The sequence below is a fragment of the Molossus molossus genome, unplaced genomic scaffold (assembly GCF_014108415.1).
Source record: "Molossus molossus isolate mMolMol1 unplaced genomic scaffold, mMolMol1.p scaffold_m16_p_7, whole genome shotgun sequence".
Lineage (NCBI taxonomy): Eukaryota > Metazoa > Chordata > Mammalia > Chiroptera > Molossidae > Molossus > Molossus molossus.
In genome coordinates, this window is record NW_023425401.1 from 36,605,193 (window position 1) to 36,631,298 (window position 26,106).

At 35.7% G+C, this 26,106-nt stretch overlaps 1 protein-coding gene across 1 annotated transcript in view; it reads right to left on the reverse strand.

Moving 5' to 3' along the window:
- CFAP69 (cilia and flagella associated protein 69) overlaps positions 1–25,293 on the reverse strand; it is a 59,387-nt gene extending 34,094 nt beyond the window's left edge. The window contains exons 1-11 of the mRNA XM_036246882.1: positions 25,249–25,293; positions 22,896–22,961; positions 20,363–20,472; positions 16,995–17,071; positions 15,057–15,155; positions 11,494–11,643; positions 11,214–11,391; positions 9,027–9,150; positions 5,842–5,890; positions 5,627–5,748; positions 2,416–2,632 (exon numbers count right to left, since the gene is read on the reverse strand). Of these exons, the coding sequence (XP_036102775.1) occupies positions 2,416–2,632; positions 5,627–5,748; positions 5,842–5,890; positions 9,027–9,150; positions 11,214–11,391; positions 11,494–11,643; positions 15,057–15,155; positions 16,995–17,071; positions 20,363–20,472; positions 22,896–22,961; positions 25,249–25,293 (1,237 nt within the window). The remainder of the gene's footprint in view (positions 1–2,415; positions 2,633–5,626; positions 5,749–5,841; positions 5,891–9,026; positions 9,151–11,213; positions 11,392–11,493; positions 11,644–15,056; positions 15,156–16,994; positions 17,072–20,362; positions 20,473–22,895; positions 22,962–25,248) is intronic.
- Positions 25,294–26,106: the final 813 nt, after the last annotated feature.

Below are 26,106 nucleotides of genomic sequence, written 5' to 3' on the forward strand. Positions count from 1 at the left end.
TCTTTTGTAACTTGCTTCTGTATTCAACAGTATGTTTTAAAAACTATTCAAATTGTCAAAAATAGATCTAGATCATTCATTTTAATTGCTTTCAGCTCTCACTTTATAAATAAATTGGTTTTTCCAGTCACTAGTGCAAACTGCTCTAATGAACGTTTTGGTTCACGTCCTCTTACTGCCCGTGAGCAGAGCTTGGTCATGCGACACCAGAACCACATAGGCTATACCTCCATTGAATTTTACTAAAGTTGCCAAATTGTTTCACAAAGTGGTTATGTGGATATAATTAATAAGACTAATAGATTCTTCTCAATCTATTAAATGTGAAATGGTAGTTCACTGTTATATTAATTTGCATTTCTCTGATTACCAATGGAGTTGTGTCCTCTGATGTTTTTTGAAAATTTGAGATTTTCTGTCCCTTGGCAGTCTCCATTCATTATCCATTTCTCTACTGAGTTATTTTCTTTTTGGTATGTAGTTCTTTATGAACCTGGATTCTAATCCTTTATCAGTCACAAGGGTGGTAAATGTCTTCTCTCAAGTTGTAGTTGGTTATTCTGATTTTGTCACAGACATTTTGAAGTTTTATAGTACTAGTTAACTTCATCAATCTCCTTCTGTATAGTTTAAGCTCTTCTGGTTTTTCAGAGTTTTTTCCTACCCTGTTATCATAAAGATATTTTCCCATGTTTTCGTCTAAGATTTTTACAGTTTAACTTCTCATATTTAGGGCTTTAATTCATTTTGTAATTGATTTTTTTAAAAATAAAAAAAAATGCATTTTAATTTTTTTGCATGGAGGGCTAACTGCCCTAGCCCTATCCTCTCACTGATTGGTAGTATCATTTCTGATAAAGCTAGTCTCCCATAGATTCCATTCTATTGGTCTATTCTTGGCCTAGTACCAAACAATTTTAACTACTATAGTTTTATGGTTGGTCTTGATAAATAGCAGGGCAAGTCCTTTTTTTTTTAAAAAAAAAAAAAGGATTGTTCTTTTAGTAGTAGTTTTATGTTTAAAGCTATAAAAAAAAGTTCAAAATACTCTTCTGAATATTGTGTACTGGTTAAAAGTGTGGGTTCTGGAGCTAGACTGCCTGCATTAAACCGTGGCTCTGCCACGTACTGTGTGGCCAGGAACAAGTTATTTAACTTCTCTTACTGATTTCTACCCATCTGATAAACAGGAATAATAGTACCTATAAGTCCTAGATTTGTTGTGAGGGTGAAATGAATTAATACTTGTAAGGTGCTTAAGGCCTCCCACATGGTAGGTTGGGTACTCGGTGACCACCAGCTATCAGTGTTCCTCTTGTTAGGCAGCAGTTCCTCTTTTGCCTTATATTCTTTTGTAAACATAAGTAATGTTATAATGATACAGTGTTCAGGAAACATAAATATAAAGGATAGACAGAAGAATAATTTTATTTAATAAGACTAAATTCAGTAATAGCATATTAGAAACTAGAGAATAAAAAATAATCTATAATTTTTTTTCCTCCCTCATGGATAAATGAGTGATATTACTGATCTAATGAAAATCCCCCATACAAAATTTTTCTAGAACAAAATTACTACCAGAAAAGAATGTAGCATCTTCCTTATAAATTGTTTTCAAAAACAACATATATCTTATTTTCTAAGAGTTATGAGAATTAAAATATCCAACAAATTGGGCTCTGCTAATTTGGTAAATCACATGTGGAAACATTACGTCTGAGTAGAGAGCTGGATCTTAAGGTCCATGAAGGTAGAGATTTTATTTATTTTGAACACAAATGCATCTTTAGCAGCTAAAACAGTGTCTGGTACCTAGTAGGCATCCAATAAATATTTGTTAAATGAATAATTAAAATACTGCAGGACTTAGTATAATTGTTGGATAGGTCTAATAATACTCTTTAAATCAGATTATATATATAATTTCTTTTACTGAGAGGTGTGCATCAACTACATTTACTAATACCTGATCTTAAATGAAATCTGTTTTTTTCTTAAAATGTGTAAATATATCAAAATCAGAGGAAGAGATTTATATGTTTATTTTTCTTTGCCTTAGTTTTACAACTTTTTTTTTAATCCTCACCAGAGGACATTTTTGCATTTATCTTCAGATAGAGCGGGAGGGAGAGAGGGGGAAGAGAGGGAAGAAAGAGAGAAACATAGATGTGAAAAAGACACATCGACTGGTTGCCACCAACACGACCCCAACCAGGGCCAGGGACAAACTGCAACCGAGGTACGTGCCCTTAGCGGGAACCGAACCAGGGACTCTCTGGTCCGCAGGCCGATGCTCTAACCACTGAGCAAAATCAGCCAGGGCGGTTTTACAACTTTTTCTATGCATATATTGAGGGTTCACTTGAAATATGTAGCTTAAAACTTTGACAGGAATATTTGAGGGCCATTCACCTTCAGTCTCACACCATTCTAGAAATGACAGGATTCGAGCGTTTCCCTGGCACACCATATATTCTTCTATTAATAAAGGGGCCACTGATGACAAAGTGGCAATTGCATGCAGTTGTAATTCTTCATACTGTGCTGCAGACCATTCAATTATTTTGTGCTTCTCGGGCTTTTTAACATAGGTAAGCAGAGCCAGAACAACTTTGCCATCAGTTAATAGCTATGAGAAAGGGCAAAAAAGTATTGTTAGAAACATAATAAAATAATTTTATTTAATCTAAGAAAATTAAATAAAAGATTTCCTCTTTTATATTTTATTGATAATTTCAAAATATTTCCTTCCTGAAGATCTAAATCTATGATAAGTACTCAAAAATATAAAAAAGTAGCCCTGGCCGGTTTGGCTCAGCGGTTAGAGCATCGGCCTGCGGTCCTGAGAGACCCGGGTTCAGTTCCCGCTAAGGGCACGTACCTAGGTTGCAGTTTGTCCCCGGCCCTGGTCGGTCGTGCGGGTGGCAGCCACTCGATGTGTTCCTTTCGCATCGATGTTTCTCTCTCTCTCTCTGTTCCTCTCTCTCCCTCCCACTCTACCTGAACAAAAAATGGAAAAATGTCCTCGGGTGAGGATAAAAAAAAAAAAAAGTAAATGAAAAACCCCCAAACCAAACTCAATATTAACAACGGTTGGCCCAGCCAGTGTGGCTCAGTGGTTGAGCACTGACCCATGCACCAAGAGGTCGCTGGTTTGATTCCCAGTCAGGGCACATGCCTGGGTTTTGGGCCCGATCCCCAGTTGGGGACGTGTAGGAGGCAGTCATTCGATGTTTCAATCTCTCCTTATCCCTGCCTCTCTCTCTAAAAGTCAATAAAAACATTAAAAACAAAACAAAAATAAAACCAGTTGCCTATGATCCTCATTTATAGGGATATATACTCTCTAGTGACAATAATAATATAAAGTAAGTATTAATTTTGGGGGTCTATGCTGCATATCTGTATATCTGCATATATATCTGAATATATATATATATAGTTTTGTTTCTTCTTATAATAAAACCACAGGAGTAGACATTTGGGTGAAATAAACTGCTAGCATTTATCTCTTCCTTCCCCCTTTTTATAAAGGAAACATTTCACAGACTCACTTGTATACCATAAAAATCAATTTTGTCTGAAATAATGACTATGGCTAATTTTTAAGCACATACACCAGAACTTATACAAATATTCTGTCTAATGAATGGATCACATGCCATATTTAAATACACAGCTAGAATTTTAAAGTTGTACTGAATCCATGATTTTAATAAAAATAAAACAAAAATGCATAGCTATGTATGACAGTAAAGTTAATATTAGAGTTGATGCTGATTGATGCATATTTATGGTTCACAAGATAGTAACACACCATGTGCTACATTCTGTTCAATGTTCTTTTCATTTGGCATTATTCTATAAAGACTTCCTCACAATAACATCTATGAATTTTCCTAATTTTTCTACTAGTTCAATGGAAAGAACATAAAATTTAGGACTGAAAAATCGGGAATAAGAATAACAAGTAGTTCTAGCATTACTATAAGTATTAAGTGGATAATGTTTTTGAAATACTCCGTGAACTGCAAATAACAGTACACATATTTATTGTTACTACTATTACTGGTCACCAGTATATGACATAAAAAATTAGTTGGTTCCGCTGCTCACATAGTGCTTTAAGAAGCGCACCATAATCTTTGTGCCATTTGACTATTATAACTAAAACTGGCTTATAAATTGTAGTGTAAATTTTATTGTCTTTATATCTAGCAAATTAATAGTTATATTTAATAGTTATATAACATTCATATTTTATTGAATATTTTCTATGTGGAATTTCAGAAAATACAGTTAGGTTGTATAGAGAGAGAGGGAGTGTGTGTGTGTGTACATATATATACATATACAGACATATATACATATATACATGGTATATAGTATAGTATATATATACATATAGTATATATATATACATATATATGTATATACACACGTAACTAATTGATGTAACTAATAAAGTTATAACTGTAAAGACATTTCCTCCTTTTCTGAACATTTTTTTAGTATATATATTTCTCCGGACCGCAGGCGGACGCTCTAACCGCTGAGCCAAACCGGCCAGGGCATAGTATATATATTTCTCAAAGTAGCATTACGAAGAAAATTCTGAGCTCTTTTAATCCTCATGATAATTCCATGAGGTAGATGTTATACCCATTTTGAAGCAAAGATAACGTGGGATTTAGAGAAAATAAATAACCTATTCAAGATCACACAGCTAGCAACTGACAGCACTAGATTCCATCTGACTGAAGTCCTAACCACTATGCAAACCACCTTTATATTATCATCAACCATATTGACAGAATGAATTCCTATTCTTTTTCATGGTAACCCCCGGAGCTTAAAAGACTTTTAGGACTCAAATGAAATTTCACTTAATGCAGGAAATAACTAAACTAATGGAATTGTTAGTAGTACATTTTTTTCTGTCACTTTTTACAGTTTATGAGGCTTCATTTTGCTCTCATGAATCAATCTCACAGTAGCCTCATGAGCAGGGCAGAAGTTTTATAACCATCCTTTTACGGAAGGAGGAACTGAGCCTCAGAAAGTGTAGATGATTTTGCTAAGGTCACATAGCTAGTAGGTGACAGAACAGAAGTGAAATTCAGTTCCGGTGTTCTTCAAATTACATCATGATATTATGTAGGGTACTATGATAAATTCATGGATAATAAAAAACAAAACAAAACATAAAGACATTAGGTTGGCGTGGAAAAAAGGAGGGTTAGGAAGGGTTTGAGATTAGTAACAGAGGTTAGTATTCCTCCAGCACAATCAACCCTGGTTGCTATGGTCACAGACAGCCGATTAGGCTAGATGGGCCTATATGGATCGTCCTTCACTTTATGTTCTCTTATTGAGATCTAAATATATAAATACATCTCAAAGGGTCTCCTACTTTTCTTTGGTTTATGTGGTTTAAATTTAGGCAAGTTCACTGTTTATTTACAGATAAGCAAAGGAAATTTTGAAAAGGTGAAATTCCAGCTAAGAGTTTGTTACTTTCTATGGTAAACATATGGGCTGATGAGAGATTTGCAGCCATGACTTATTAAAAGTTATACTACAAAGTGAGTGGATTTAAATTTTTGTTTTGATTACTCTTTACCTGTACAGTAGGTAAATCTTTACATAAGATCACAATGATATTGAACAGCAATTTCTTCAATTCAAAATTTTCATAGGAATTAGAAAGCTTAAGACCTTTCACCAGAGGATTTTGACTTTTAACTGTGAGGGGAAAAAAAGAAAGTAAAATAAAAGCTAAAATGACATATAAGACTCATCAAGATAATTATAGGCTGCAAGTTTTATGGTTTTTACCTTCATTAAAGGTTGCAAATAGTATCAACTCCCTGGTAAAGCCACATTCCTGATATAAATACACAAAACAAACAGAGGAATGAATTAATTGATGGAAAGTAAGTTACAGATGCCCGTATTTACCTAATATTTAAGTATCTTTATCAGATTCCCCTTGTTATTCATTTGAAATCATAAAGCACTCATAATAGGAAGGAATGAAAGCAAGAAAATAAAAGCATACAGCCAGATAAACTTGTAATTTATTTAATATTAAACTTATTTCTGTAGGTTCCAAGAAATATTTTACTTGGAAACATATCATTCAAGACTATTTTAATAGATGCTGTTTAAAATTTAGTTAGGAACCTAAAATGTATTACGTACAAGTTACTTATGTAATTCATTATTTATACCCTCAAGTGACAAAAGAGAAGCGAGTAGTTTTTTTTAATCCTCATCCGAGGACATTTTTCGATATTTTGTTCAGATAGAGTGGGAGGGAGGGAGGGAGGGAGGGTGGGAGAGGGGGAGGGAGAGAGAGAGAGAGAGAGATTGATGTGAAAGGGACACATCGAGTGGTTGCCACCCACACGACCCAACCAGGGCCAGGGACAAACTGCAACCAAGGTACGTGCCCTTAGCGGGAACTGAACCCGGGTCTCTCTGGACCGCAGGCCAACGCTCTAACCGCTGAGCCAAACCGGCCAGGGCAGTAGTAGTTCTTTTCAATAGCTTTTCTTTTTCTTTTTTTTTAAATTACTTTTATTAATTAATTTTTGTTACAGATGTTTCTCCTTTTCTTCTTAAACAATGCTACTCCCCACCCCAACCCCAACCACCCTCATTATGTCAAAGGTTTAACCAAAATATAACAAAATGAGTTTCTACTTAACATGAAAAGCTGCAAAGAATGACCAGAACTGTAAACATTTCAAAGTCAGGAAACTCATTCCTGACAGATGTCCTAGGGGTAAACCCTGGCCTTCTGAGCTTGCAGCTTTACATACCTACTACTTAGAAACAAGATGGTTTCCTCAAAATGTGAAGTTACTCCTGTGATTCACATTCAGAAAATTCACCTGAATATTTGCAAGGATGCTAATGAGAACTGACTGACTGACCAGGGTTTCCAGAGAAATATAACGTCCACATGCACTGCAGTCTTGACTAGGAAGCTATGTAGGTCTGTTTTCCCATCTGCACAATATGAATCCTATGACTGTTCTCTTATGTTGGGATCACTTGATGCCCATTAACATGGGGTTGTGGCCTTCACTGCCAAATTTCCTTTAAGTACAACCTAGAAAGTATGTGGCTGATATATGAATATTATTGGCAAATATCTCTACTCTAGGATGTCAGTAATTCAGTGACTTTTACATTATAAAATATGGGGAAGTTAAGCTTCTGATATAGTTGAATAGCTCCTACAAAAAATACTCCTGCAGATAACAATGATAAATTCTAAACTAAATATAAAAACAACTGTGACCAAAAACCAAGCAGATACTGAGGGGAGTCAGGACTTTGAGGAAGGAAATGGCACTGCATGAGTTTTCCATTTAAAAAAAAAAAAATGGCTTTGAGAATGAGCCCAGGCTCTAATCTGCACCTGGTGGGGATGCTAAGTCTCAGGGTAAACCTGTAACCTAGTAGCTTGAAGAGCCAGAGGACAGAAGCAATCCCAGGGCAACCACTGCTACTGGAAAGTGAAGGGAGAAATCCCATTCAGGAGAGAGCCAAAGGTAGGGAACCTCAAATTCTGTGTATAAAACTCCTGAATCTCTGGCTGAGGCCTTAACTATGCAAGGGCAGAGCATACGCAAGCATCCCGTGTGAGACTAAAATGAATGAACTGAGATGTGAGCTGCTATCTACTATTGGGATGAGTATAGCCAAACCGATGCCTATTAACACAAAAACAAAACACACTATTCAGAGGATTACACCAGATGCTCATAATGAATGAAAGACAGCAACTCTCAGTCAATAAATGAAAACTATAAAACAGAACCAAAAGGAAAATCTAAAACTGAAAAACATAATATCTGAAATAAAAATGTATTGGATGGAATTAACAGCAGAATGGAGGTGACAGAAAAAAAGAAAAAGAGAGCAAATTTAAATATATAGACCAATATAAACCATGGAGAGGAACAGAGAGAAAAGTGACTGGGAAAAGTGAACAGAGCCTCATGAACCTATTGGACAAATATCACAAAGTGAACCATACACGTAATCAGAGTTCCAAAAGAAGAGGAGAGAATAATGGTCAAAAATTCTTCAAATTTAGTGAAAGACCTAAATTTACATGTTCAGGAAGTTCTATGAAAATCAAGCAAGACAAATACAAAGAAAATCAAATCTTGGCTTATCATAGTAAAATTGCTGAACAGAGAGAGTGAAAATCTTGAAAAACAGCCAGAAAACAGAATGATTAATTGTACACAGGGGAACAACAATTTGAAATAATGAATACTTCTTATCAGAAACAACGGAGACCAGCCCTGGCCGATGTGGCTCAGTTGGTTGGCACTGAGAGGTCACTGGTTGGATTCCCAGTCAGGGCACATGCCCAGGTTGCGGGCTCGATCCCCAATGGAGGACATGGGGTGGCAGCCAATTGATGTTTCTCTCTCTCCTTTCCTTTATCTCTCTCAAATCAATACAAACATAAAACAAAACAACAACAACAACAACAAACCACCCAGAAACAATGGAGGCCAAAGGACAATGGAACAATATCTTTACAGTGCTAAAAGTGAAAAATTTGAACCTAGAATTCTGAATTCTGTATAGATTTCAAGAATTCAGGTGAATTAAAGACATTTTCAGATGGAAGAAGCAAAGAGAATATGTTGGCAGCAGCCGGCAGATCTGCATCACAAGAAATAGTACAGAAAGTTCTTCAGGTAAAAGAGAGATAATTGCAGATAAAAACTTGTATCATTAGGAAGGACAGAAACACATCATAAATGGTAAATATGTGAGTGAATTATAAAATATGAGAACCTCAAGTTTCCAAAGGCAATGGGCAGAATGAGGAGAGAGTGATTATACTAGTGATGATCCTGACATTACAATATCACTTAGCATTACAACACAGTAGATAAATATTACGACACAGTCTAAATATTATGACACAGTCGAGTGTCCCCCCTCCACTTCCACAATTTAAACTAATAGAATTTACTCATACTTACAATCATTGGTGCTTCAGGATTTTGAGCTATAATTGTAGTGATCACTAATATATCGTTTCTAAGCTGACGATCGTAATGACTAAAACCTCTCATAAACAAATGTTTAAATACTTCCTTTAAAGCCCTGGAAAGTAAAATCATACTTTCAGAAACATATTCTTATGGAAATACTACTTATGTGTCTATCAACAAAATCTCCCTTTTTATATTATACGATTCATTTCAAAGTATTTCTAATCTTTTCTATATTTCCAAATCTGCCTCCAATTCACTATAGCGAGAATCCATCAATTCCATCTATGCGTGGTGGGCACAGTGACTGCTCCAAAATAAATACTTAATCACACCATTTTCCTCCTTAAAACCACTTAAAGGCTTTTCTTTCTTCTTAGGATAAAGTCCTACATTCTTACCAAGGCTCGTCAGACCTTTCATGTTCTAGTCCCTGCTAACATTGTTAGCTTCATCCCTCTCTTCTACCCTGTACTTTCTGCTCTCCCCATATTGAATTTGTTTTTCAATTTTGCTAAATTCTATTTTCATTTCTGTTCCCTTGTCTAGGATGCTCTCTGCAGGCAACGCTCTTCTTTGTTGCCAATTTGTATTTATCATTCAGATATCAGATTATGGTGCATTAGAAAGCATTTATTAACTCTCTGAGTCTGGGTCAGGTACCCTATACAATGTACATTTGTTGCTTTGCTTCCTAGGACCCTCTTGCCCTTCTTGTGATATTTTTACTTTATTTATTTTTTTAATCCTTATTTTTTTCAATTTTTTCCATTGATTTTTAGAAAGAGTGGGGGTGGGGGAAGTGTGTGTGAAAGAGAGGGCTGGGAGTTGAACCTGAAACCCAGATATGTGCCCTTGACTGGGAAGCAAACCCATGACCCTTTGGTCCTCAGGCCAACGCTCTAACCACTTAGCTCACTGACCAGGCAGTACCCTTATTTTTATTTAGGCTTCACTCTTTCCTCACTTTTGGTCTGGTGCACCGCCTTCCACTTCTGTTTAGCCCAAGAGCATTCCTTTGCTTTGTCACTAGTTATTCACTCTGCAATGGGCATATGACCAACACTGGATGCTCAGGGCCAACAGGATTCAATCTGAAGAAATTTCTTTGTGCTTTCAGAAGAGCAAATTTTGTCTTCTGCTTGATTTGGGGTTATGATGTTGTGAACATAAACATCTCAGGTCTCCCCATGTGGCACTTGTGAATAAAGCCAACACAGTGGAAGACACGGCAGAGAGATGAACTGAGCCTTGAATACAGCTGCACATGAGGCCAGTTTTATCCTTGACGTCATAGTTACATTAGCCCATACATCTCCTATAATTGCTTAAATTAGTTGGGTTGAGTATTCAGTCACTTGCAAATATGTAATACCTTACAATGATGTCTTTCATAACATTTAGTATGTTTGCAGTTAGTTGCCTATTTAATTGTCCATCTCTCCTAACATAACACAAATTCCATGAAAGCAGAGACCATGTCTGTATTGTTTTCAGTTGTCTTTATACGGCCTAGTACTGAACTTGGCACAGAGCAAACAATAATTACTAAATAAATAAATAACTTAAAGTCTTCCTCATATTTTTGCTAATGCTTATTGTAGTAACTAGAAGACGATACGTATTAAAAAAACATTTATTGAATGAACAAATAAAATGTCTCTTTTCAATGTCTAATTTGACTTTATACATATTCAAAGACATAATTAAGTTTTGTTCACGAGCTACTTTAAATGCCTCCCACATAGAAACAAAATGGCTTGTTATTGTGTAGATGCATTTATACAACAGCACAAAAAAGACGTCCTGAAACAGCCATTACAAAACCTAATGGAACACAAATTCAGACAAAAATTATAGTTATGTCACAAGGTTAAAAAACATTCCTGGCACAAAAGAAACTTATGAACAAAACAGATCCAGAGACATGGAAGCAAGGAACAGACCGACAAATCTCAGAGGGAAGATGGGAGGGGGAGATGGAGATTAACCAAAGAACTTCTGTGTTTGTATGAATAAACCACGGACACAGACAATAGTGTGGTGAAGGCCTGGGGGTGAGGGGGAGTGGGGTAGAGGGAGTCAATGGGGTAAAAAAGGGGGGTATCTATAATACTTTCAACAATAAAGACAAATAAAAAAAAAACACATTCCTAACTAACCACATATACTTACAGCAAACATTCCAAATTACTAAGCTGTTGTATGATTTCTTCTTTTGATGATTTTTCCAATAAGTTCCAGAGTATTTCTGATGAACGAAACAGAAGCTGTCCAGAGGGATCTGGGTCACTGAGGTGAGCACAGATGCCTCTGGCTGCTTGTGCTTTCATCATGAAAGTACAATTAACTTCTGAAAATAAATTAAAAAATGACTTACGTTGCAGTCTTGACATTCATAGATAAAAACAAAATTAGTTGACAATAAAGTGCTCCAAGTTAATAATATACAAACCAGAAGTTGAGAGATGCTGCAGAGCTTTAAGAACCCAAAGTTTCTCAACAAGTTGATTTTCAAACAAGGCCAATGACTGAACCATTGTTTTTGCCAATCCTCCGACTTCAGCCATTTGAATCTTATACGTTGAGCTAGCTTGCTGGTAACCTAACAACAGTTAGTTAGCACATATGTACAGTTATTTCACATAGTAATCATCTACATTAAGACAAAGGAATGAGTAATTTATCATTAAACAATAGCAGCAACATCAAAACTTTTAAAAAGTGTATGGTATTTTATTTTATTTATTTATTTTTTTAAAATTTCCCTTTATTAATTATAGAGAATAATGAATTAAGAGGGAGAGAGAGAGATAGAAACACGGATGAGAGAAAACATCGACTGACCGCCTCCTGTACGCCCCCTACTGGGAGTCGGGCCCACAAACTGGGCATGTGTCCTGACCAGGAATTGAACTGGCAACCTCCTGGTTCATGGGTAGATGCTCAACCACTGAGCCACACCAGCTGGACAAGTGTATGGTATTTTAAAATGGTTTGGCAAAGGGACAGCAAACTTTTTCTATAAAGGGACAGGTAGTAAGTATTTTAGGCCTTGTGGGTCATAAGGTTTGTTGCAAATACTCAACTCTGCTACCATAGCATGAAAGCAGGCATAAACAATATAAAAACAAATGGGCATGACTGTGTTCCAATGAAACTTCATTTACAGTGGGCCGATTTTGGCCTGTGGTCCATAGTTTGCTGATCCCTGGTGTAACATTTAAAACAAGACCGCAAATTGGGGGCACATCTTAAATTCTAAAAAAGAACAATATTTTTATTTGTAAGTAGATGTGCCTTTCCATAAAGAAAAATGTCATGATTGTAAACACTGAATATTTTCGCTATTCAAGTCAATGCATTACTTCAGTGCTTTCAAGAACCAGCAATTATGTGATATTGGCAATGAAATAAGAGGTAAAAATGTCATGCTGTTCTGACAAATGCTAGTGAATATAATGGTATGTTAGAAATGTCTGATTCTTAGTGACAGGTCCCATAAGAATTCCCTTTTCCTTAGTTTTTAGGAGAAAGACTCCCTCTCCTTTGAGTCAGTTGCACAGGTGCCTGCTCAACTACATGTACCAAGATGATATGAACATCAGAGGATGCTTGCTCTTCTGAGATGGAGCTATTTTCTCTAACGATATCACTTATCCACCTCCCTGACTCTTTGACTTTTGACACCAACTAGATTCTTGCCATAGTACTGAGATGTCTGTCAGTTTGCTTTATCTTTCTGAATTTGAGGTCTGACGCCAGACAAGGCCCTGTCCCTTCCTGTGATGGGGCCGGCATGTAAAAAGTACAAAAAGGAAACTAAAATCGCCTGTAATTTCATTGCCCAGAGATAACAATATTAACATTTTGGTGTATTTCCTGCTGATATATTAATGTATGTATATTACTTTAACAACACACTACATATATGCAGAATTTTCTATTCTACTGCAGCCACTAAACATTTTATAGTAAGCTTTTCCCCATTCTGCAACATATTGTCACAAATCATGATTTTTATTTGCATAATAGTCTATGATAGGAATGGATCAAAAAGTATACTTTATATTTACTGTATATTTTTCTACTGAGTTTACATTTCTATAAAAAGACATAGTAACATTAAGGACTTGATTCCTATGTCCAGGGCTATGTCTCTGACACTGTGGTCCCAGATGTCCAGCTATGCCCAACACTTAAAACCAGCCGTGGGACAGTGAGTGAGCACACTGCCTAAGCCTCCTAATTTTCAGAGCCTGACAAATGAAGGTCAAGCTCACTTCTTGGCACCTTCACTCCTGTTGCTTCTCATACATCATTTGTTTCCTTTTCTTTCTTAAAGAAGAACTCTATTTTACCAAGCTTAACCCTAAGCTTTTGCTCTTAATCCCATCATCTCATGCTTTCTTTGTGAATTTCACCCTCCCATCTGCCACTTACCAGCTTCTTGTTCCTCTGCCTACCAACTTCAATTTTAGACAAATTAAAAACAACAAAACCTACATATTTTTCTTTGCTCTTTGCTAACAGTTAAGCTGTTCTCCATTTTCCTTTTTTCTTCTTCACCTTCTGATCTTAAATATAAGTCTGTATTCACTCCCTCACTCCCTCACTCCCATGGCCTCCACATTCACAGGGCTCTCATTCTTGAATCCTGCATCTGCCCTGACCACTCCATAGCAATGATCTGACGAAGATTAACCACAACTTTCCAGCCTCATTAACTTGGCCTTTTCATTCCTCCATTACAGAAGCCTCTGCAGCACTGGCCACTGAGACCACTTCTTCCTCCATCACACATTTCATTCACTGGCATACCACACATGGCAACACTTTAGATTTCTTCCTCCTCTCAAACCTTCCTTCTCTGCCAATTTCTTTGAATTGGTTTTTTTCCACATCTTAGTATGGGTACTCTCCATCATGTTATTCTTGCTCCCTTGCTCTTTCCTGGCAAACTCAACCATTTTGATGGCTTCAATTTTCATCTCTACTTGTATAAATTCCAAACCTGTATTTCTGGTCAATAGTTCAAATAGTTAATGATCTCCTTATTCAGTTCTTTACTTCAGATGTCTTCCCATTTCTCCTTAGTCATAATCTTTCTTTTCTACCATTGAGTCTTATTTTCACCTATCTTAAGAAACATATAACTTTCAAAATATAATGTATGTCTTCTCTCCCTTCCTAGATTGACTATAAAGTACAGAAACTATGAAGGTAGGAAGTATATCCTAAATGACATTATATCCCCAACAGTGCAAGTGTCTTTTGCTTACTATCACCCACTTTAGTGTGATTCACTTTATCATCATATATTAAAATCCCTTAGCTATAACATGCAGAACTGTTTTCCCAAACATGATGGAGAATGTTATTAAGAACTTAACATCTAATTAGGTGGGACAGATATTATAAATAATTGTTAGAAAATAATAAATAATGTTACCAACACTATTAATTAACATTAACTAATAGTAATAACTATTATTAAATTAATTTGGGTATGACTTAAACATTATATCATAAATATTTAGCATCAGAATAAAAATATCAAGCAAATCTAAAATTAAAAAAATATATATATAAATTATTATTGTTGTTATTAATCCTCACCTGAGGATATTTTTCCATTGATTTTTAGATAGAGTAGAAGGAAGGGAGAAAAGGAGAGAAAGAAAAACGTCAATGTGAGAGACACACTGATTGGTTGCCTCCTGAGATGGGGGCTGAGGTTGACCGGGAATTAAACCTGCAACCCGTGGGTGTGCAGGCCAACAGCTCTAACCACTGAACAAACCAGCCAGGGCAAAAAAAATAATAAAAAATAAAAATAAAAAAATCTAAATTTTTTTATTTAATATGACCAAAGACCTTGAGACTACAAAAAGAAAAATGTTTTTGTTATGTTGCATTTATGATCCTACTTTCTTTCCAAGTTCAAAGAGAAATGGAACAGAATACTCTGTTTTATAAAGACATAAGTTATTACCGAAAGACCACTGAAAACTTTACCTGTAATATGCTTCTTTGGTGGTTCTGCATGATAAAAGTCAACAATACACTTACAAATTTGTATCCTCAATTCAGAACTTGGTACTTTCATTAAGTCACCTGCCAGAAAGATAAATGAATACTATTGAATAACACCATCATAAGTTTATTTACAAATTCAAGCATACAGTTTTAGTAATATGATTATTTAAAATATTCTCATCAGAAATTCAATGCAGTGTTATTTATAATAGCCAAGATTCGGAAGCAGTCCAAGTGTTCATCAGTAGATGAGTGGATAAAAAAAGCTGTGGTACATTTTATACAATGGAATTCTACTCAGCTGTATAAAAGAAGGAAATCTTACCTTTTTCACAGTATGGATGGACCTGTAGAATAATATGCTATGTGAAATAAGCCAGTCAGAGAAAGATAAGTACCATATTAAAGAGCAGACTGCCACAGTAAGAAATGGGCCATATATTTATTATATAAATGTCTGCCAGCACTCTTGGAGGCAACATTTAAAAATAATAACAGCAACATAGGCATTTTAAAAATGTTATCAACCAGCCCTGGCTGGTGTGGTTCAGCGGTTAGAGCGTTGGCCTGTGGACCAGAGAGTCCTAGGTTCGGTTCTCGCTATGGAGCACGCACCTTGGTTGTAGTTTGTCCCTGGCTCAGTTGGGGTCATGTGGGTGGCAACTAGTCGATGTGTCTCTCTCATGTTGATGTTTCTCTTTCTCTCTTCCCTCTTCTCTCCCTTCTGCTCTATCTGAAGATAAATGCAAAAATGTCCTTGGGTGAAGATAAAAAAAAATAATAAAAAATAAAATGGTTATCAACCAAACCTACACTTTTTATCTGTTATACCATGTCTTCTTTTGGGTTAGCTTCCCATTGTAAATTCCACTGATAATAGAGATTCATACAATTCAGGTTTCCCATTAGTTTTTAGCCTACCTGTTCCTTAATATCATTTTATCTAACTCCTCATGTGTATTCTAATTTCCCTGAAACTTTCACCTACTCTAGTCCATAATAATTTTCCCCAAGGTATCTACAGTTAAGGACTATGAAACATATTTAGATATAAAAGGTTAGTGTCTATGTTAAAAATTAAAAGTGCTTTTTATTTATTCCAGTTGAGTCTAACATCTTTCAGTATGGAATATAATTCTAGGAACATAATAATTCAATAAATACTTATTTTTTATTTGTTGGGCCAATTCTGTATCTTTTGGTCCTCTTATACAAACAAAGACCTAAATTTAAATTAATAAGTATAAATTTAATGTAGGATTTGTTTTGGGAACATGCTGTCATGTACTCAAGGGCTGATTGAAGGAGCTAGTGTTTGACTGATCTCATTTCCTGGGAAATTATTTTCTTTTTCTAAAAAATCAAGTAATAATAAAAATGCAAAAACCTGCTGTTTTATTATATTTTTTCATATTTTGAATAGAAAATACAGGCACCATCATCTTTATGTATATTGTGCTCAAGTTCTTAATGTTCCACCATTCTACGATTAGGTTATTTTATGATTAGGTTATTTACTGAGCAATTTGGCTCTCAATGATTCTAGCAATTATTAGAGTTCAAAGTTGAAAACACTTTGTGATTACTGAGAGGGACACATATTTCTAATTTACCAAAAAAAGTTAATAAGTATGTTATCCAACTAAATATCATCAAGACAATAAGTGTACAGAAGTATCTGCCAGTCCTTATATTTAAGGAACAGAGGCTTGGTATCATAGAATACCTGAGGGAAAAACAATATAAAAATTATCACTAGCCACACTATGATTAATTCCCAACCAGAAAACAAAACAAAACAAGAGCCTAGATTTGGAGGAGTACTCTTAGTGAAACTTAGTGAAAGAGATATTTCTTTTTTGTCAGCGAGGCCTGTTATATATTATAGTCCTCTATCTTAAAAAAATCTTGACTTACCCAGAAGTGCGATTGAATTAGCGGTATCTTCAGCGTATGTTATTTCATCTGATACTTTCTTTTTCAAAAATGGCAAGCTTCAATAAGAATAAAGAACGTACAAGTTATGTTTCATAATGTCCTTAATTAAAGTATCATTTGTAAAGTAGGGAAAATTTTCTTTTCTCAAGGATAAAATGAGAATAATATTCTATTTGTTAGCCCGAGAGAATTGACACTATCAAAAATATTTTTGTGTTTCTAACTAACTGACAAAAATAAATAAAATAGGCTTATAAAATGAAGAGAGATGGAAATAAGGCAAGGATTAAGAAAGCTATCTTGCAACATTGTATAAATAAAAAACTTAAAAATCCTCTTTCTCTCTGAGGGCAAAATAATAAGGGATTATAGGTGTACTTCCATCAAAATTAGGAAGACATTAGATAATCTGATTTGAATCACAGAACTAGGCTTACCTATAATTTAAAGCTGTTCAAAGGCTTTTTCTGAAGTTTTTGAAATTGTATTTAATAGATCAATGGTCTATTTGTTCTTAAAGGACAGTGAGCTTTTCCTTATTAACTAGATCAGTTACTGTCCACAAAATAACAAATATACTTTTTGAGACACTAAGAAATTAAAGTTAACAAATATTATATTAGAATCACATTTCACAGTTACTGCAATCAAAGTTATTTTTGAATAATTTATTTATAAATCATAAAAGATAAGGCACTCAAACCTAGGTTATTAGTGTAAATGTCAAAGGAGCTAAAGAAAGTTCTTAAATACAAAATAAAAACTATTTTGGCATTTCATGAATTTAAAATTTGAAGCTCCTATACTATTTGTTTAAAATATATACTATATATAGAACTTTTAATTAATGTTTTTCAAGAAAAATTAAATAAGTGGTTGAAAACCAGCATTTAGAACTACCACATGTGGAGATGCATATATATATATATATATATATATATATATATATGCCATTTGTAATTGAAAGACATTTCACGGTCAAGCTATGAAAAGGATAATTTTATAAATGCCACAGAGGTTCATTTCAAGTGTTTGTTAAAAATTTTCATTTGAAACAAGTACTTATGAAACTCTAAAAACTAGTTCTACTTGTCCTCAAATGTTTTCTTTCTACCAAAGGAAACAATCTAAAAGATAAAGCATCAGAAGTGTTTTCCACTAAAAAGGTTATGAAAAAAGCTAAACATATAGTCCCAATGCAATGAAAAAAGCATGCTATTTATAGGCCAAAAATACTTTCAATATTTTTATCTCCCAAAAAGGTCTTGAAAAGGGAATTAACTGAAGGCAAGGCATGGAGAAATGCAAGACAAAAGCAGAAATTAGAAAAACAGAAAAAAACACAAAGTATGAATACATGAAATATGAGGGAAAGTAAAGAGTGTAATTCAGCCCTGGCCAGTTTGGCTCAGTGGTTAGAGCGCCCGCCTGTGGTCCGGAGAGACCCGGGTTCGGTTCCCACTAAGTGCATGTATCTTGGTTGCAGTTTCTCCCCGGCCCTGGTTGGTCGTGCGGGTGGCAGCCACTCGATGTGTCCCTTTCACATCGATGTTTCTCTCTCTCTCTCTTCTTCTCTCTCCCTCCCACTCTGTCTGTACAAAAAATGGAAAAATGTCCTCGGGTGAGGATAAAAAAAAAAAAAAAAAAGAGTGTAATTCAAAAGATTTGTCATATTATGCAATGAAACATTTAGTCATGGCTTTCATAGAGAACCAGTTCTTTTTCTTTTTAAATTAAAACAAATTTTTTTTTTCTTTATTGATTTTAGAGAGAGAGGAAGGGAGCAGGGGAGAGAGACAGAAACATCAATGAGAGAGAACACCAAATGGCCACCTCCTGCATGACCCCCACTGGGGATTCGGCCCACAACCTGGGCATGTGCCCTGACCAGGAATTGAACCGGCAACCTCATGGTGCATGGGTCGACACTCAACCACTGAGCCACACCAGCTTGGCAAGAACCAGTTCTTAATGGAGCTCTGTAAGGGGCACTGATGTTCAAAGTCAGACTTATGAACCTGGTGTTCTAGGACTTCTAGGATGTACATAGCCTCAAAATTTGAAAATATTACATATATATAAAATTGTGCACCAATATAATAATTGCCAATTTGTATTCAAGTTCCTTGAAAGCGCCAGAGCAATAATTTAGGTCTTTATTTTTCATGGTCTCTATTAAAAAGTAAGGCATGGTAAAGGCATTCAATAAATTATTATTTTTTGTTGTTGTTAATCCTTACCTGAGGATATTTTTTTCTATTGATTTTTTTAGAAAGAGTGGAAGGAAGGATGGAGGGAGAGAGAGAGAAGAGGAGTCTCAAAGTGAGAGAGACACATCCATTGGTTGCCTCCTGCACGCGCTCCAACCAGGCAGGAAGCAAATCTGCAACCCAGGTACATTCCCTTGACTGGGAATGGAACCCATGACCCTTCGGTGCATAGGCTGACACTCTAACCACTGGGCAACACCAACCAGGGCCCAATAAATTATTTTTGACTATTTTGTTCAGATATTAAAAAAAAAATTAAATGTAATCACAACATTTTAAATGTCTAAATGCAAGTTAAAACCTACTACGTATACAGTCTTACTAATATCATTATTTGCCTATTAAAAGAAACACAGTATTTAAAAAGCTAACTTGGTAGAAAAGTTTCCGAGGTTAAATTGTCAGGAAGGTTTATTTCTACTTTAAGAAATTTCCTCTACTATATTATCATGAAAACTAAAAAGGGGTATTTTAATATGTATCTTGATTAGCCACTATGTGGCAGCAAGGAAGCAGAAGATCACCCCTAGCTCTCCCAAATGGTTAGAGAAACAACTGCACAGAGGACTGGGCATATTAATTTTATCATTCTGACTTCTACTTAACATTAAAAAACATGTATCAAAAATAACTGTTGACATTTTACTCTTTACTCAAATTTGGAAAATCAAATAAATGTAAATCAGAACCAAATACATCTTTGACAGTCAAATTTTCTAGAGATTAAACAACTAGACTGAAACTATTAAGCATTGTCCTTAAATTGTCTCAAGGATTCTCTAAAGATATTACAGTTTCTTGGTTTTACCTCATATTTATCATTACTGTAAGAGCAACTTATTATGAAAAAACATTTTAATATACTTACAGTTTAATCTCTTGTGGCTAGTGATCTCAGACTACAATAAAACTGACTACCTTTGCAATACTAACTACTGGAATCAAGTGATCAGGTGAAGTTTTCTGAGTTCTGCATCACTTGCTACACCATAATGCATAATATCTTTGTAATACAAAATAAAGCATAATAAAATACTGCATGCTACTATAAAATAAAGTTAAAGAAAAACAACTTACCCACATAATTTTATGATATTATATGCAGGTTCTATAAAATGGGGCTGGTTTACAATTTTTCCTGCACACAAATTCAGAATTTTAAATATCTGTGCTAAATCCCCTAGGGGCTTTAATATTTTCAGTTAAGAAATAAAATTAAGATTAAGATTTTTATTAACATATTCTTTATAGCAATTGTACGAAGAATGTCTACAGAATTCCTATTTTGTTAAATGTGGTTGACACTATTTAATTATACTAATTTGGAAGACTAAAGAGGAAAAGTTAGAACCATATATATACTTTAAAAAAATATTTCTTTTTAAAATGTTTTTATTGATTGTAGAGAGAGAGGAAGAGAGACAGAAAGAGAGAGAGAGAGAGAGAGAGAGAGAGAGAGACATCAATCAGCTGCTTCCTACATGCTCCCTACTGGGACTGAACCCACAACCTTGGCATGTGCCCTAACCAGGAATTGAACCATTGACCTCTCGATGCATGGGATAATGCCCAACCAACTGAGCCATGCCAGCCAGGGCAGAACCATATTTTTTAAGGAATATTATTTAATTTGTGTCTCAGTGACCTCTTACTCAAAATATTTTTTTCTCCTCTCATGAGACCTTTGGAATTTGATTACCAACTACTACACTACAAATTCAGTTGATCAATAACTTAATATTGGCAATGAGTAATAACACAATGAAAAAAAATCAACTTAATGGCTCAATCATATCCTTCATCTCCACCCACTCATACGAAATGTTAATTGCTCCAGAATAAGAAACCCAAACCTACCTTATGTTTCTGCATCACTTTATTAATATTATTCAGATGTATTTTCTTATTTTTAAGGTTTGAATTGGTTGAGATTTTATTTAATTTAAAACTAGTATTAAAGTAAAATATACCGTCGGTAGATCTTCAGGTAAAAGCACCTTTTATTTTATCTATTTAAAAAACCCAACTCATACATAACCAAATTTCATATACTTGATTGTACAGCTAAGGGAACGGGGCAGCTGTGACTTGTACTTCTTGGTTGAATCCTATCACTACTAGTCTCTTTCTAGGAACTTCTTAGAAAAAGGAGGGAGAGCTGGGTATACTGGAAAGACAAACCTCTGTTAAATTCCTAGAGAAGTGACCAAGATACTTCTCTAACATATCTTTGCTTTATGTGTTATGACCTCTAAAGCCAGCCTACTAAAGACATTCAGAAATTGAGCCATTTGCCACCAACTCTCTAACCTGAGGAGAAAAAATGATGATTAAGATAGAAAAAGAAATCACTTGCTGGCCGACCTGGCTACCAATAACAGTGTTTGATATCCACAAGCCCTCAGGTAACTGATTGCCCCAACAAATCTGTACAAACCTTGCCAGTTCTGAAATTGAATGTCACCTGTCTGTGGCAAGACGACTGCAGAAAGCAAGTTTCCTGTGGCCATTTGATAACAGCACATATATGCAAAGATCAAAACAACAGCAGCCACCCAACAACAAACTGTTTCTTAAGCATGACAGTTGTGAGACACAGGAGTTTCCACACTCTGATCAGGGTGTATATTTAGTGGGGATAATATCTTTTATTATGCAGTGTTTTACAGATTATCAAGCACTTGCGTGTACATGACCTCATCTAGTCATCCTAACAACCTCATGAGGTGCGGTTGTCCCTATATAAGGGTGGAGAAGTCGAGAAGCTTATTAACAATACAAACACACAAGTAAATTGGAAGAAAGAAGACTGACTTGGCCCTCCTGACTATATCCATTGTCTCTGAGTCTACAGAACTGACATCCATACAGTTAACTGCATTGCACTGTTTTCTTCAATTTTATATTTTCTGATAAACAAAAAATATAATTTCATTAAAAAAACACAAAGAATGTCAGATATTTTCTGTGGTAGACAGAATAATGGCCTGCCCAAAGATGTTCACATCCTAATCCCCAGAACCTGTGACTGTTACCTTACATGGCAAAGGGATTATGTGGAAAAATCTTGAGATGGGAAAGTCATCGCAGATTATCCAGGGAGGACCAGTGTAATCACAGGGTTCTGGTAAGGGAAAGAAAGACTCAGGACAGCGCCAGCGGAGCAACGTGATGACAGAAGCAGAGGTGACAGCGATGGTTCTCTGGGGAAGGAGCCAGGGGCTGAGGATGCAGCCGCCTCTGGGACCTGCGAGAGGCAAGGACACGAACTGTCCTCTCCACCCAAAAGGAACCAGCCGCGCTAACAGCTGCACTATCAGTGAGGCAGATGTTGGACTTCTGACCCCCTGAACTATAAGACTAAAAAACGTATGTTGTTTTAAGGCGCTCTGTGGTAACTTGTTACAGCAGCAGTAGGAAACTAATAAAAACTCCCCCATTTCAGGGTAAACAAACAAACAAACAAAACACATATATATGTAGCCCTGGCTGGTTTGGCTCAGCGGTTGGAGAGTTGGCCTGCGGACCAGAGAGTCCCGAGTTCAGTTCCCGCTAGGGGCACGTACCAAAAAAAAATTAAAAAAACAAATCATATATATGTAAAGGATACAAATCCATTCTGATAATACTGCACCAGTTTCTTGACAGATTTAAGTTGTTTTTCTTCTAAATCATCCTAAAACAAATGATCTGTTTTAGTTCTTTTGTGCTATTGACACTGTTGAGATTTAACATTTTTTCATTAATATAAAAAGAAAACAGACATTAAAATTATCAAGAAATTCTTAAATCACTTTATTATAATGTAAGGATTACACAATGTTTCCTAAAACAGTGAAGGTAAAAGTAAACTACTATTTCAATTTAATTAGGAAATTGAAAATTAAAACTAGATTAATATAAGAAGAGTAATCGTTTCCAGAAATATTAACAATATGTGAAGCATGCTGAGCATTTTTCTATGCCATGCACCATTTAGGCATGATACCTACATATCAGTCTTCAAAACAACTCTATTAGGAGAATACTATTATTATTCCTCTTTTCCACAGTAAGAACCTCAAGCTGAAACACTAATTTGTCCAAAATCGGACAAATAGTAATAGTGGTTGTGTAAGGAGTCAAATTTGGCAATCTGACTCCAGAAACTGAAATTTTAATCTCTAAAATATGCCCAGCATACTGGCACAAGCCAAACAGCTTCAGCTGATTAAAACAAAACAAAACCAAACCCTATACCACTGATGTCTTTTCATGACTGAATCACTTCTGTCCTTTTAATCTTTAAATTGTTTGTGAGAGGCTGTGGCATTTTCTATACTTTACTAACAACTAGTAGGAGCTATATGTTTTCTTTTTATAAAAATGCACATATATTCACAATTAACTTTCACAACAAACATAACCAGCAACATATAAATTCTTATAGTCATTATTTTGTTTTTTCTTCTTTCTATGTAAAAATGCAGAGACTAAGAGAATGTAAAACAGTGATGAAATTTTTGTGCCTACTAATCACAGGACATTTAAAAAAATACATGTTTTTACTGATTTTTTTTAGAGAAAGAAACATTGATGTGAGAGAGAAACATGGATCGGCTGCCTCCTGCACACTCCCTACTGGGGATCTACTTGCAACCGAGCACGTGCCCTGACCAGGAATTAAACTGGGACCTCTTAGTCCATGGGAGGACGCTTAATCCACTGAGCCACACTGGCTGGGCCACAGGACATTGTTTTGTCTTGATCAGCTCTACCACTGTCAATTCATTTTCCACTTACTAAAAGCATGCAATCTCCATCTTGCAGAAATTTTATCGCGTGTGCTAGCTTTTAGGCATCCAATTTGTGGGTAATGTTAGGAGAGTGTGGTATGTGAGTATACATGCATATGCATTTATTATCCTTTTCCCCAATGCTTGAACTCTCAATTTGGAGTCTTTTTTTTTTTTTTTAATGTTATTCCTCACCCAAGGATATTCTTCCATTTATTATTAAATAGAGTGGGAGGGAGGGGGGAGAGAGAGAGAGAGAAACATCAATGTGATAGAGCCACATTGCCTGGCTGCCTCCCTCATGACCTGACCAGGGCTGGGGACGAACCACAACTGAGATACGTGCCTTTGATTGGAATCAAACCCGTGACTCACTGGTCTGCAGTCCGACGCTCTAACTGCTGAGCCAAACTGGTCAGGGCTCAATTTTGAGTCTTTACCTAAAATAATTTTATTTTCATTACCTTCTATATTCAGATTTCTCTGAAAATAAATTACCTATGAGTATTATGAGTATGCATTTATATCCTGATTTCATATCAGAAACGCTTAAGTACATCATGATACTCTTTTTCTGCCTTGCTCCCCACACTGCATTTGGTAACAAGCAAATACAGAGCTGGATGAGTCTTTCTCTACCCTTATGATTCCTTCTGTTTATATCCACCATGGATTTGTCCATCCCATGAAACCAGATCTAGTCTCCTGCAGCCTCCCTACCACGTTTAATATATTCATACTAAGTTTATTTATTTATTTATTTATTTATTTATTTATTTATTTATTTATTTATTTCATCCTCACCCGAGGACATTTTTTGTTCAGATAGAGTGGGAGGGAGGGAGGGAGAGAGAGATAAAGAGAGAGAGAGAGAAACATCGACAAGAAAGGGGCACATCAAGTGGCTGCCACCCGCATGACTAACTAGGGCCGGGGACAAACTGCAACCAAGGTACGTGACCTTAGTGGGAACTGAACCCGGGTCTCTCTGGACCGCAGGCCAACGCTCTACCCGCTGAGCCAAACCGGCCAGGGCAATATATTCATACTAAGTTTAAACAGTCCTTGAATATTTGAAATGTTTTCAAGAGGAGAGAAATGAGACTGGTGTTGGGGGAATACATGTTACCTTTCAGGGAATCACAGTTTATAAGTGATATAGCAGACAAATTTTCTCTCAAAGCTTACTTTGTCGGTGTCTTCGAGGAGTTTGATGACACGATTTAGGTCCATAGGCTTTAAAGCACCCTAAAAAACACACAACTCTTAGTATTCTGCATCATGAGAATCAAGAAATTACACCAAACACACTCTTTCCACATGTTATTATTTATCCCTTGGCAACTTAAAAATATCTTATGACAAAAAGATAGTGAAGGGAGAATGAAAAGCAGATGAAACCTCTTAGGAGTAAAAAAATTTTGGAGTTAAAAAAAAAACCAAACCTTTTGAATTCTAGTATTTTCTTATAATCTTAATTTCTTTAAATTTCACTAGTCCCAAAAGGCCCAACAGAACATCTGGAATAACAGCACTTTCATGCTGTGGAATATAAAATTATCTTCTTCATACACATTACACATCTCGTGCATGCACATTACACTGGGTCTACCCATGCAGATATACTCAAGACCAACTCCTAAACTACAAGTAAGAGATTGGTTTCTGAGCCAAGTATGTCCTCTCCCAGTTGGTACCAGCACTCTGTCATCCACACTGGAAAACAGGAACCTCCAAGTTCTACAGATTTTACATCTTAAATATTTCTTGGGCCCATTTCATCTTACTGATGTATTCAGTTCTCATCGCTCACTCAACTGCTTTCCTGCTGTTCTTCCTGCCTCCATCTATTCTGGTACTTTTCAACAGCGTCCTTACCCTATGGTGAACATGATGAAACTCAAGTCTGAACACAACCAGTCTGAATCATTCAGTGACTCTCCACTATTGCCCTTCACCCCTTCCTCTATTTTTATTTATGTTGTTACAATCCTATTCCTCTCCTTGGTTAATCCCACAGGTAGGTCCTTCAAGACTCAGCTCAGG